The following is a 14,078-nucleotide window of genomic DNA, read 5'->3' on the forward strand; positions in this document are numbered from 1 at the left end:
TGGGATCCCGTTGTGACTTGATTCAAATATGTACATACAAATTAGTTAACTCATTTCAAGCCGACGAAATCGTTTGTCGATTCGATACTATACTTAATGCAAAGGAAATAATACATTTAATTAAAAACTAGGTCACTGTCGAACGTGCTCCAATGTGATGGAAAAGAGAGAAAAAAAGGCCAAGAGAAACAAAAATGGTGAAAGAGAATCGAGCAAAGAGCAAGTACGGTTGATTTTTAACATACCACCAAAACCAAAGGACCAAACTACATGTATATTAAGATAGATAAAAGTGGAGGTAGTCTATATAACTATTATGAAGACCTTTGCTTTATTCAGGACGTGCCCATAATTATATAGGCACAATAATATATTACATTATTTTTAAGCCTGCTTTGATGTGGGAGTTGACAGAATATTCTGACTAAAAAAATAGTGAAGATCTCCCGTGCCGGGAATCGAACCCGGGCCGCGTGGGTGAAAACCACGAATCCTAACCACTAGACCACACGGGATTGCCATGTCGTTACGAGTTCAACATCAAACGTTATTGAACACAGAAGGGTGTTGAACATATCATACTGATCGAGCTATGACGGGGGATCCATACTAGAGCAACCGTACGTTGTGGCTTGTTTCATATTGCATCATTCTATCAAAATGTATTTCAACTTCTCTCCCGGAATATATCATAGGCATATGTAAGTGTTCTGCTTAATTTTAGACAGCTCAAATATGCACATACAAATTAGATATTAATATTTCCCAATTTACTCAACGAAATTGTTTGTCGATTTGATAGTAATTAATGCAATCGAAATAATGTATTTAACTAAAAACTAATACCAAGTATATATACACTATTCTGCACGAGAACACTAATAATAATTATGTTTATTAATTTTTTAATTATAAAATCCCTGCGAATTACCATTGCTTTTTATCTTTCTTGCTGGATTGGCTACCATCGACAGTGATCTGTCCAAAGGCAACTTAACGTACTAACCCCATCGATATAGCTGGACCAAAGTGGGGTAGCTACATGGGTCACTGGGGAACATGCCCCAATGGGATGGAAAATAAATAAATAAATTATTTAAATCAAAGGCAAAGAGAAACAAAAATAATGAAAGATAACTGAGTAGAGAGCAATTAAGGACGGTTAATTTTCAACCTACCACCAAAACCAATGGACCGAACTACATGTGCATCATATTAGAAAAACATGGAGGTACTGTCGGATAATTTACGTCTAAATAATTTATATGAAGACCGTTACTTTATTCAGGACGGGCACATATTATATAGGTACAATAATATTACATTATTGAGCCTGCATTGATACTGTGGGACCCCCCAAAAATAAAGATCTCCCGTGCCGGGAATCGAACCCGGGCCGCGTGGGTGAAAACCACGAATCCTAACCACTAGACCACACGGGATTGCCATGTCGTGATAAGTTCAACATCCAACTCTATTGAATGAAGAAGGGTATTGAATATTATCCTATACTGATCGAGCTATGACGTGGATCCATATACTAGAGCAACCGTTGTGACTTGTTTTGAATATGCACATACAAATTAGTTACCTCATTTTGTTTGTCGATTTGAAAGTATACTTAATGCAAAGGAAATAATACATTTAAAGGTAAAGACCAGTTTGGGAAACGCCCCCCCTCCCTCTCAAAAAATGAAATTGAAGCTCTTATTACCAATTATGTGAAAGAATATGTTTGGACTAATACGTATTATACAAATTTTGCCGAGAAACCGCCTACTAAGGCCATTAACAAAAATGTACATGTTTAGCGTCCCCGCCCGCTTCCTTTTTTTGGGGCCGCCTCCTATTTTTTTTTTAAAGAAAAAAAAACACTGCTAAAATGAGTCTATTTCTGATTTTAAAAAAAAAAATGTCCGCGGCCATCAGTAAAAATAGCCCGACTCTCAGGGAAAATTTACCGAGCGGCCATTTTGAGCGGCCATTTTGAAGAAGAAAAAAGAAAGAAAAAAAAAAAAGGGCCTCCTCCTTCCTATTTTTCGAAAAAACAGGACGCTAAACATGTTTTTTTTTTGGGGGGGGGGGGCCTTAGGATAGCACAATGCACGACATAAATATACCATGTATGAGCAGGAAGATGTAAGAGCAAAGAACCATGGCGATAAAGGGTTACTCGTTTTTCCGAAGGTTAATTTTTTCGAAGGTTCATAATTCTGAAACGCAAATCTACCATGCCAGGGGGCTCATAATTATATAGTTAGTAATTAAAAAAAAAATGATACAGGGTTCAGTATTTAATTTTTCGGAATTACGAACCATCGGAAAAAAAACGTATTTTCGGAATTATGAACCTTCAACAACTACAAAATAAGGTCTTGTAGCCGGCCATATAGGTACAAAATAATGGGCTTATGATCATCAAGTTCACGGACGCAAACCTCTTACTATAAGTTCGGGAAACGGTGATTCCCCTGTGATGTAATGTATTTTTTAAACATAAAATAAATATCACTTCATTCATGATGGCAATTCTTATCATTTTATGCCGCGATTAATAATGTTATTCACCTCTTAGTAGTTAATACACTTATGCAATTTAGCAGCCAGTAAGATCAATAGGGGTGACACCTTTTTAATATATTTATTCAAGTATGTATATCGGAATTGAGAGGCGATATATTGAATAGAGCTATAACAAAGCTCGATCGGGCACTGTTCTGAAAATATTCAAATACCGTAACAGTCAAATTACCGAATCAGAAAGAGAAAGCTCAGAACACGACCATATAGTCATGATTAGATTTATTTACCCCATATATTTACCCCTCAAATAAACCACAAGATATTTATATAAAGAAAGATCTATATTTCTGATTTGCGTAGGAAAATAAGGCCTAAAATAAAAACTTGTTGTATTGCCCTTTGCGACCGACCCAAAAATCTGAAAATCTACGGTCGGCATTTCAAAAAAAAAAAAAATTTCAACCGTTTTTTTAGATTTTTTAAAAATTAATGAATAAACAAATATATATTTTGTTTGGGATATAAATGCATAAAATCAAATTATTCAAAAATTCTCACTCGTGCAAAACCATGGATAATTATGAGGTGAAAAAGATATGAATGGAATGATGACACTGAAACACATGTATTAAAAGAGAAATATCAACCAAAAGAGGCTGGGGAAAAAGAAAAAAAAATCAAATCTGAAAAATATCGGCCCAAAGAGGGCGACAAAAAAAAAGTTTTAAAAAATAAAAACTTTTCCGACCGACCGACCCATGTTTTGGCACCCAAAGGGCAATACAACAAGTTTATATTTTAGGCCTAAGTGTTCTTTATTTGCACATCTCGAGCACGCGGCAGCTAACGAGAGTATGAATAAGTTCAAAGGCATATAGCTCGTAAAAAGCATACAAAGGGTAATTCAGAATTGCATTACACAGTACATAGGGGTAGCAGTGAATTCTTTCTCTACAGAACTACATTGGTGTCTATACATATCATTTGGCAGTGTTTGTGAGGGAGTCTCTATCGACAAGATCATTCAAAATGGCGTTAGTAGGAATGAGAGGAATGAAATGGATCAAGTACTGCATGTTTATCTTCACTTTTGTATTTGTCGTAAGTAATTTTAGACAAAGAAATTGAAACGAGTCAGGAAGCCGAGGTCACAGGTAATGGTGGTTACAATAAGTCACAATGACTGTGGCAGACAATGAACTCGACAAGCCTCGTTCATTACGGTGACCCTGCGTGTAGTTAATATTCACTAATGCATTCGCAAACATGTATTATTTATGTTATAAGATGGATCTACAATATGAGCATAAAGTCGGGGAAATGACGGTTGTTATTACCAAAATGCACTCCCCGTGCATTATGGTTTTAAAAAAAAATGCACGCACACGTGATCCATGCATTTCGACGCTTCTCATTGGCTACATTCTGGAACCCATTTTATGATTTCATCTATCATCTCTTGAGAGCAAAAAGGGCATTATGTCATATCAATTTACATAGAATCAATGCCTTACTGGTTCTGATCAGAATACAGTACAACAGTTTTATGACAACATTCCAAAATTAAATTCAACGCATTGCAATCAGCTCAGCTCATTCCGACAACCAAACGCGATCATCGAAGTTTACCGACAGCTCCAAAGACCGACAAACCAAAGATTATGTCAGACTGTAGAAGAAGAACGTTTCAAAAGGTCCAACGTACCGACAAAACAAAGAATAGATAATAATAAGGGAAAACGATTATAGAAAAATAAATTCTGCCCCCTGGGCTGTAAAGCCCAATGAATATTTCGAAATGTATGAAGTAACTGGATAATCATGTATATAATCAGTTGTACGGTTGGCCTTGGTCTCTTTGATTGCAGATCGTGGGTATTGGTATAATCACTGCAGGCTTCCTAACCCTCACCGTCTACCAGGAGTATGTTGACTTCACTAATAATTCAGGGAAAGCTATACCTGCACTTCTCATCACAGTCGGTTTCATCATCATGATCGTCTCATACTTAGGATGCTGTGGGGCTTTCAGAGAGAGCTACGGTATGCTGAAAACGGTAAGGTTCTGTTAAAGGTACTATGTCCCTTTTGCATCCAACCTCAAATGGTGTAGAACTTTGCAGGAATTATGAATATGTCATGTATATCCTATCTGTGAAATTTAAACATTAGCAGTGTCCTCATATTCAAATTATGCAAGGAAACCCGTTTACTTGCTAGACTTCACTGTCAGACACTACTGAATGACTGACTGGCTTTCTTTCTTCTTTGGTAATAACATACATGAAAAGAGTTGTAAAGGGTACATGAGCATTTTTCTACATCAATAACCCACTTCTTGTGATGGCCAAGATTAAACTGATTGAATCTTTGCGCAGCATAAAACGTATAACTATTCGGTACAATTGTCTGAAAATCAAGACTATTACTTTTGGGCTCTATAGCCCTAAAGTCGATTTGACAACTAATAGTCGTTATTTTCCCACTTGAAGACATTTTCAAGCCCCACCTTTTTTAGGGAAGTTCTAAATTAGTATTATCTTTCAAATGCAGTTGGAATTTAACTTTTTCATTTTTTTGGCCTGCAAAATACACAGTACCTTTAATTGCTTTCTCGGTCCTCTGTACTCTCTAAAATTTGAAGGAGAATCCACCTTGATATTAAGTTGGTTCCAATTGTATCAGAACATTGAGAGGAACAGGCCAGTCAACGTTTAAGCAATTTCCGATTAGAAATAAGAAAGTCATGAATTTGTAAAGCTGTGATCAATCTAACACAAACTGGCAATTCTGTGACGTGTCTTGCGAGGTTTCCTCCATTTTGCTCTACTTAAACAAACCAAAACAAAAATCAGTTAGGAATGAATAAAATCGTACAATTAATGATTGGTGAAGTCGATTAACCCTATATAGGCCTAATACATATCGAAATCAAAATGCATGCATGTTGATTAGGACTCGTCCAAATGTGAAGAATAAAGAACTACAAATGTATTTAAAGTGTAACAAACTCAAACAAGTTAATGAATGTAAGTACCTCGGATTGATGTTAAGACTCTTGCCTATGTTGGAATTGTCATATTAAAGCTTATCTGCCGTAGTTTACAGGAGGGATTAGACTGCCCTGCAAGGTCACTGGACAGGTGGTTATCTCATCAACTCAGCTCTCAGTTAACATAAGAAAAAGAGGATCATGGGGGACCACTGGTCACCGATTAGGCATTGTTTGTTAGAGGGCGAAAGTAGCTACAAGTAGTGCAGTGGGCCTTTAATGCATGATGAATAAGTTGTCAAGAACGATTAATGTTAACAGACGCATTCGGTATATCTTGCCCTAACAAGTTTTATTAATGATAATTAATAATCTCTTTTTACAGCACATTGATGACTGTATTATAATATGATAGGGGGCAGAGTGCAATATGCAATATTACAAGAGTTCAATCATTACAAAACCTATACACCTCACTATGTGACCCGAACTTTCTTGGCAATCAGTTCGTCAAAGAATTAAGTACCTAAATGTAAATGTATAAAATCCAAAATGATCTCATGCCTTTGTATTTGAAAGAAAATATAATTCCGAGAAAAGTTTCTATTTATATACACTAAGATATGCTGCTCACTCCCCACTTAAAAAAAACAACCTTGAGATTCGGCCGTTTCAAAAGATTCCTAAGAGCAAAATTCGTTATTGAAAGGGCTACCCTGTTTAGAGAAAACTAAAATAACAAATAAATGAATAATTCATGGTACTTCTGAGCGTGGGGCCGTTTTAAGAAGTAAAAATGTGTTTTCGTTGAACATCTTTATAGTATGTTTTCATCATGATCCTTCTTCTGATCTTGGAGCTTGCTGCCGGCATCACTGGTTATGTTCTACGTGATGACATTGATAAGCTGGTCGGTGAGAATATGTCTGAGCTTCAGATAAAATATAACTCAACTACTTCAGCTCAACGAATCTTCGATAACCTACAGTACAACGTAAGTAAAAAACTGTTTCCGAATAAAAAAAAAAGTCGAAGCAAAATCAACTTTTTCACTAGGGGCGCCGAGTGGTGCATAGCCACGCACCCATCACCTTGGCTTACAGCGTCCTCCGTTCCTATGATGACTCTACGAAGTAAACGGGTTAATTATTTGAGACGATGACCATTTGTTCACCCTCATCACTGTGGTTGTTGGATCGTCCCAGCACGTTCCTTCCAGATACTTTATTTTTGATACTTTCATTTCTATTTTCATTCCACAAAGTAAACGGGCGGCTTGCCGTTTCGAGTACCTTTTTTGTAAACTATATGAATACACACATATTGGGCTTCATAGATACGGGGAGCGGGGTGGTGGCATTGTACCGGTTTTACGGAAACGGAATCTTGGATATGCCCCATATCATTTTGAAAAATGAAAACTAACAAAGAGAAACTAAAAGTAAAAAATGACATAAAAGGCTGTAAATAAATCTATTTGGTTAAACATTTACTGTTATAACCGTGTAACTGTTTTACTACAACTCTAAGTTAAATTTATAGATTATGAGATTTTATAAGATGATTTACGGACGTTTAATCCTAACTTTGTATTATGTGTGATAAAGCTGAAGTGTTGCGGGGTTTATAACTACACTGATTGGATGGGCTGGATACCTGATCAACCTAACCTTGTTCCTTATTCATGCTGTAAAACACCTGATACTCCGGGATGCCATATCATTGGCTCAGCTACCTTGGATATATATACAGACGTAAGAATTGAGCTTATTATATATAGTCAAGTATACAGAGGCGTAGCGTGCGTTCACCGTTTGATGGGGGCATTGGAACGATGACCGCGATGGGGGTGGGGGCGGTCTTTCTCGGAAAATGAAGCGTATTGTTCTCGTCCTTGTCCATTTCACTTTCTCTATTCTCGCCTTTTCATTTTTTCATACTATCTTCTTTCAATATGGGGGGGGGGGGGGGCTGGGTGCCTTCGTTACCCCTTGACCCCGTCAACCTGTTGACGTGGGACCACTGTGATATGTTGATAAAGGCTCTTGAATCTCGTACGGGAGGTCTAGGGTTCGATCCCTGCCAAACATCTTTGGACAAGATATTTTCCCCACGTTTGTCCCTGTCGACCCAAGTGTTTATTTATGCTGAGGTAATATAAGAACAAAGTGAATACTTGTGCGATTGTCACTTCAGATTAAGAAGACCAAATTATCTCACTTTGAACAAGAGCATCAATCTCTAGTAGTACGGATTCCAAGTCTATATCTTTCCTCCATGACCAAGCGGTTTTCATTTCGTATTATTAGGGAACGGCTGACAAGATCGCACGAAATTTCGCAACCGGTAAAACAAAAAAAAACAAAATAAGATAATAATAATGAGAAAAAAAAAGTGGTTTCCAGATTTCAAAATATACCGACAGTGTGATCGTCCAATTTTTACATATTGTGCCGACAGATGTTCCAATAATTTTTTTAACAAGCCATGTTTTAAAACTTCAATTTCAAAATTTTCAGAATTGACACATCATGACTGATTGTGATTCTTTCTTGCTTCTGAGGTTGAAGGTCTTATTAGGGAAGTATAATTATATACGCATGCGTAATCGATCCCTGATTTTTTTTTTTTTTTTTATAATTTTTTATTTCAGCCTTGCCACTCCGCAGTCAAAGATATCCTGATTAATCAGACTGTACTCATCGCAGGAGTTGCCATTGGTGTGGCCGTTCTTGATGTGAGTGCATCTCATGTTTATGCTCACTTTCTATTTTTAAAAAAATGCTCTAAAGTCTAATCAGAGCTTTGCCGACGTATCAACAGCAAAAATATAAGTTAGGTATTATAGGAGAAACACATGCCTACAACAATTTGAGCGTATTACAAAAATACTATATTGTGTTATTGTGTTATTTTAAGCATTGAAATCAAGAAGGGGCCAGTGACTGGGAGGCGACAATAAAAATGTTATGCCAATACAAGAGAAAAAAGTTCAGGGTGTGATACAGGCAGTAGCGTACGCAGGATTTTTTTAAAGGGGGGGGGGGGGTTAACATTTTGAAATCGGGCCGAAAATTTCGCAACGACTCAGCCCGCCGCTGAATAAGGGGGGGGGGGGGGTTCCTCCAAAATACACACATAAAAAATACCAAGGGGGGGGGGGGGGGTTGGGGGTTGAACCCCCAGGGGACAGAGGGCGGTTTCTTCCTCTGGTGTTGTCTCTGCATCCATAAATCAATTTTGAACGAGGTTCTATATCGGCAATACTTCTTTAGGAATCCGGATTGTATATCTGAATCCATGGCCCGTATTCAAATCGGGTTTAACAATTGGGAAATTAGTTGCTGGTCTAAAATATTTTAGATCAGAATCGGTTTTATACCCATGCATGCAAACCTTTAGTGATATCTTTGACCTTGTATTCTCATGTTTATTTCAGATCTTGTGTATCGTACTAGGATGCTGCCTCATGAAGAAAACCAAGGAGGCTTACGTCATCTAGACTGTTATATCATTATTGGACTTTAAATAACACCTTTAAAAAAAAAAAAATCTTTAAAGTCATTTTGGCTTTTGGCAACATTATTCCTTATGTGTTATGTTTCAAAGTAAAAGGAGCAATGTTTTCAGGCAAAGCTTCATAAAAAAGGATACTTGTTGTAACAAAAAGAAGGTTTGACTGTAATAGTTGTATAATTTTATATAACGGACCGACAGTATGCCTTTACTATACGTAGCTATTGTCTGTTTTCTATTTTTATGGTTATATAGAAGTTTATACTTGATGATGTAATCATTGCGAATTGCCTATTACCAAAGTTGTGAATTTCAAAATAGATATACATTGTGATTATATTATACATGTAAACAAATATATTCATATATTCGATTGAAATATGTGATTTTAATGTCATAAAAATTGGCCAATATTTGTAATGCCATGCAAGTCGATACTTTTTAGCATCATCATCATTCTTTTTATCAGAATCTTCTGAAATCATGGATAGATATGAAAGAATATGTTAAAAGAGGAGAGAGATACAGAGGGAATATTGTATAATAATAATTTTATTCAACTAGAAGGTCAAACCTTATTTGAGGAAACTTTGTTTTAAAAAGAATATATATCGACTTCATCACATTTGTGATGAAAATGGAGAATTGAAACCTGAAGCTCATTTTATAATGTTAGGTTTGAGCAGAGTGGAAATTGATAAAGTAAACAAAATTTATAAAGTAGCCCCTTATGAATGGAAACAAAATGTTCAACCTTTAAAGGTAAAGACCAGTATTGGAAACGCCCCAATTTTAAAAAATGAAAGAAGCTCTTATTACCAATCATGTGAAAGAGTATGTTTTGACTAATACAATCATGATGATAACAATTTTGCCGGGAAAACGCCTACTAATTGATACATTTGGTAAATTAGTTTATCTATTGGTGTGTGAGAGATAAACGCACGTGTCGCGCATGTGTGCGTATAGTCCCATATACATCTTTCTGTGTACATTGCTTGTAACTTTACGAAGACTGGGCCAAATTTCTTATTATTTTGATGATTCCAGAACCTTGCAGTACACACCAATACTAGATGATCAACCTTTTCTGATCGATTCCACAACGTTTCTTTCACAATGCAATCGCATGACAATAACTGGTCTTTATCTTTAAGAAAGTCAATTCACACTGGCTTTAGTTTAGAATTTATTTTTTCAAAGAAAGTGTTTATATTTGAAGATTCAAATGCAAAATAGGTATATAAGAGTCAAATTAAGAAGAATGTAGAAACAAACTCGGCAGGCCGCAATTTAATGTCACTTTGTAATATTTCAAGAAAAGAAGTAGAAAACATATTTGTTCAACCAAGGATGTATACCTTAAGTAGTAAACAGCGAGAATTTCAGTTCAAACTGTTGCTTCTTTTTTCTTCTTTTTTTACTTTCTCTTTTTTTCTTTTGTTTGTTTGTTCGTTCTATGTTGGTGTGTGTTTTGTATACTGTTGTTCTTGTTATGTGCTTAAATGTTGTGTGAGGCGGGGGTAGTAGGTGTTATCTAGCTCTTTCTCTTTTTTTTATTTTTCATCATTTATCTTTTTTAAATATATTTTTTATCATAACCCCTCTTTTTTTTCTCTGAAGGAAATTTAAGAGGAAAACAAAACACTGGAAAATAAAAGAAATAATTTGAAATTTATAAGCAAACTGGTCGAGAAAATAGTACAAACTTTATTTGCGATTTTTTTTTAGATGTGAAAATATAATTTTGATTATGTGAATATTTTTCATCTGTAAATGTGTAACTTTATTTGTAACCTTGTATGTAAATGTAAAAGTTCCCTTGCAAATTTATTTAGACCTATGTGAAGATTCTTTTGTTATTTTGTATACAATGTTATAAATTATGTACAATTTTCTTTATAAGAGAAATGAATAAAAACCTATGAAAAAAAAATCATCAATATTGTCATCGATGATGATATTCCAGTTTTATAAATAAATTGAAATTTCGAGTATTTTTCTAGGTGTAAACTTTTTTTTTTTTACTCACATAGAGCCGGAGTTTCCGACTCACGAAACCCCCTTCCAGTGTTGTTTTAAAGATTGGACGTAGATGACTTTTGAATATTTCGTAAAATATTATATCTATTTGGACCCGATAGATATCGCGCCTGTGTCGCGCACGTGTCGCGTAGTCCCATATTCATCTTTATGTGTACAGTGCATGGGCGTAAATCATTCTGTCATTGATACCTATTGTTCAAGGGGGGGGTGGTGATCTATTCATTCACCCCCCCCCCCCCCTGAACAATAGGTATTACGTAAGGATTGACGCCAAGCGCGTAGCCAGGATTTCATTTTAGGGGGGCGGTAGTGAGCACGCGTAGCGTGCGAATCACTTAAAGAGCGCGCGAAGCGCGCTCCCTAGGGGGGTGGGTGCAGGGAGGGGGGAGTTTCCCCCTCCCGCGCGAAGCGCGGAAGCTTTGAAAGAAGACGATTCGTTGTACCTTTCTCGACTCATAATCCTTGTCTGAATTCAGTCCCTCCCCTCTCTCGCGCGAAGCTTTGACGTTTCATTAAATTATTAGAGAAAGAAGACGATTCGTTGTACCTCTCTCGACTCTTCACCCTTATCTGTATTCAGTCCCTCCCCTCTCCCACGCGAAGCTTTGACGTTTCATTAAATTATTAGAGAAAGAAGACGATTCGTTGTACCTTTCTCGACTCTTTATCCTTGTCTGAATTCTGTTCCACCCCCTCTCGCGCAAGCTTTGACGTTTCATTAAATTATTAGAGAAAGAAGACGATTCGTTGTACCTTTCCCCACTCATATTTCTTAATTTGAACTCAGTTTCCCCTTTTCCGCGCGAAGCGCGGAAGCTTTGACGATTCATTGTACCGTTCTCGACTCCTTTTCCTTTTTCTTCCTACGTCCTCTTTCTTCTTTTTCTTCTCTTTCTCTCTCTTTTTTTTTTTGGCCGGCGTTTTGGGGGGGGGGGGGCGACTGCCCCCACCGCCCCCCCTGGCTACGCGCCTGATTGACGCCCATGGTACAGTGCTTGTAATTTTACGAAGACTAGGCCAAATTTCTTATCATTTTGATGATTCCAGAACCTTGCAGTACACCCTAATACTTATATGCTATAGATGATCAACCTTTTCTGATCGATTCCACATCGTTTCTTTCAAAATGCAATCGCATGACCATATAACCGGTCTTTATTTTTAATTAAAACTATAGGTCACGGAGGAACGTGCTCCAATAGGATGGAAAAGAAAGGAAGAAAAACGAAAAGAGAAACAAAAATGGTGAAAGAGAATCGAGCAAAGAGCAAGTACGGTTGATTTTTAACATAATTATCACGATAACCAAAGGACCAAAATTATGTATTAAAATAGAAAAACATAAAGGTACGTCTATATAAGAACTGTTATACAGGACGTTGACAATAATATATTACAGAATATATTACATTATTTATAAAGAAGCCTGTTTGATACTGTTGGAGCCCAAAATAATGAAGATCTCCCGTGCTGGGAATCGAACCCGGGCCGCGTGGGTGAAAACCACGAATCCTAACCACTAGACCACACGGGATTGCCATGTCCCGAGTTGCCCAACATCCAACTTTAGTGAATAAAGAACTGTGTTGAATATAATTATGTTCTACTGATCGAGCTATGACGTGGATCCATACTAGAGCAACTGTTGTGACTTGTTTCATATTGCATCGTCTATCAAAATGTATAGCCTATAGGATTTTTGTGATAGAATGTGCAGTTATAACACTGTTCTCTCCCGGAATAATATAGGCCTATATGGAACTGTTCTGCTTTAATAATTTTAGACTGGCACAAAATTTAATCATACCAAGCCAACGAAATCGTTTGTCGATGTAATTGTAGGCCTACTTAATGCAAATGAAATAATACATTTAACTAAAAACTTATTTATTTATTTATTTTTTAATTCGAAAAGGAAGAAAGAAAGGCAGAGAGAAACAACAATTGTGAAAGAGAATCGAGTAGAGAGACCATGGACATGACGATACGATTTGTTTTTTGTTCACGGTGTTGTTGCTTGTCAAAGAGTGTTCAGATTGTGCAATAATACAATAATAAGAAAAGTGTAGGCCTCTACAAGGAAGACTATTACAATTGCACCACAGCTCGCAACTAGCTCGGCCACTAGTGCAAACTTTCCATTTTGATAATGATAATATTAGATTCATTATAATAAAAACACGACAATTATAATAGCCTCCCAAATCTACGTATCTTTTAAACTTGTATTACTCTAAATGAAGGTCTGTTATTTCAGCTTGGCTCATGAAAAATGATATTTTGATATAGTTGTTTTTCAAGAAAACTCGTCGATTGTTATTCTCGATCAAAAGCAAGGGTAAATTTATAGTGCAGCGTATTTTTGTTGTGGTGCAAAGTGCGACAGGAAATATTGCAACACGACTGGCAAGAATTGAGCTCTAGTCTGCATCCGCAAACATTTTTTGTCGTTCCAGATAATATTCCATTAATCCAAAGCAGGGCATCCGAGTATTTTCAACGGATGGATTTCAATTTTTTGTAGGTCGGAATGTTTTTCATAGTTCATGCCTCTATAGCTAAAAAATAATGATTTACAAACTGTACAAGGCATGCTAAAAGGAGAGGAAGCAAAATAGTTTATGAGATTAACGCCGGATTTTATGAGCTCAAAAATGAGCACGATGATATTGTTTTATTCACTGCTAATTCAACGTGAATAATAAATGTATAAATAATAAATACTCTATTGGTATTTCAATATAGTTGTTCTTACATAGAACTCTGTTATATAAGCATGCTGCTGAGTCTAAAACTGGATTGAAATTCATAAACACACGAAAGCATGACAGTGACATTATGATAGGCAACTATAGCAGCCATCGATCTCTTGAACAGCAACTAGTTGTCTGAATTTTCTTTCAACAAAAAAATTGATAAAAATGATTGCCTCCCGTGCCGGGAATCGAACCCGGGCCGCGTGGGTGAAAACCACGAATCCTAACCACTAGACCACACGGGA

The 14,078-nt window shown here is 36.5% G+C and overlaps 1 protein-coding gene and 4 non-coding genes across 6 annotated transcripts; 1 reads left to right on the forward strand and 4 right to left on the reverse strand.

The window, feature by feature from the left end:
• Positions 1 to 443: 443 nt before the first annotated feature.
• Positions 444 to 515, reverse strand: TRNAE-UUC. Its single transcript has one exon. It is a non-coding gene; the product is annotated as a tRNA-Glu (tRNA).
• An 855-nt stretch (positions 516 to 1,370) lies between these two features.
• Positions 1,371 to 1,442, reverse strand: TRNAE-UUC. Its single transcript has one exon. It is a non-coding gene; the product is annotated as a tRNA-Glu (tRNA).
• A 1,913-nt stretch (positions 1,443 to 3,355) lies between these two features.
• Positions 3,356 to 9,808, forward strand: LOC752491 (CD63 antigen). Of its 2 annotated transcripts, none has more exons than XM_001175794.4 (6): positions 3,356 to 3,624; positions 4,392 to 4,580; positions 6,339 to 6,509; positions 7,123 to 7,269; positions 8,169 to 8,252; positions 8,955 to 9,808. In XM_001175794.4, the coding sequence occupies exons 1-6, from the start codon at positions 3,553 to 3,555 to the stop codon at positions 9,015 to 9,017; spliced, it is 726 nt and encodes a 241-aa protein (XP_001175794.2). In that variant the 5' UTR covers positions 3,356 to 3,552; the 3' UTR covers positions 9,018 to 9,808. The 2 variants fall into 2 exon arrangements, with proteins under 2 accessions (XP_001175794.2, XP_030835259.1); XM_030979399.1 differs by having other exon boundaries at positions 3,502 to 3,590; positions 8,955 to 9,069.
• A 2,731-nt stretch (positions 9,809 to 12,539) lies between these two features.
• TRNAE-UUC lies at positions 12,540 to 12,611 on the reverse strand. The gene has a single exon. It is a non-coding gene; the product is annotated as a tRNA-Glu (tRNA).
• A 1,395-nt stretch (positions 12,612 to 14,006) lies between these two features.
• On the reverse strand, positions 14,007 to 14,078 carry TRNAE-UUC. The gene has a single exon. It is a non-coding gene; the product is annotated as a tRNA-Glu (tRNA).

The sequence above is a fragment of the Strongylocentrotus purpuratus genome, unplaced genomic scaffold (assembly GCF_000002235.5).
Source record: "Strongylocentrotus purpuratus isolate Spur 01 unplaced genomic scaffold, Spur_5.0 spur5_scaffold_10, whole genome shotgun sequence".
In the NCBI taxonomy this organism is placed as follows: Eukaryota; Metazoa; Echinodermata; class Echinoidea; order Camarodonta; family Strongylocentrotidae; genus Strongylocentrotus; species Strongylocentrotus purpuratus.

Coding starts and splice junctions, on each gene's coding strand:
- LOC752491 (XM_001175794.4), top strand. CDS start 3,553: ATGGCGTTAGTAGGAATGAGAGGAATGAAATGGATCAAGTACTGCATG. Junction 6,510..7,122: donor TCGATAACCTACAGTACAAC/GTAAGTAAAAAA, acceptor TGTGTGATAAAG/CTGAAGTGTTGCGGGGTTTA. Junction 8,253..8,954: donor TTGGTGTGGCCGTTCTTGAT/GTGAGTGCATCT, acceptor TGTTTATTTCAG/ATCTTGTGTATCGTACTAGG.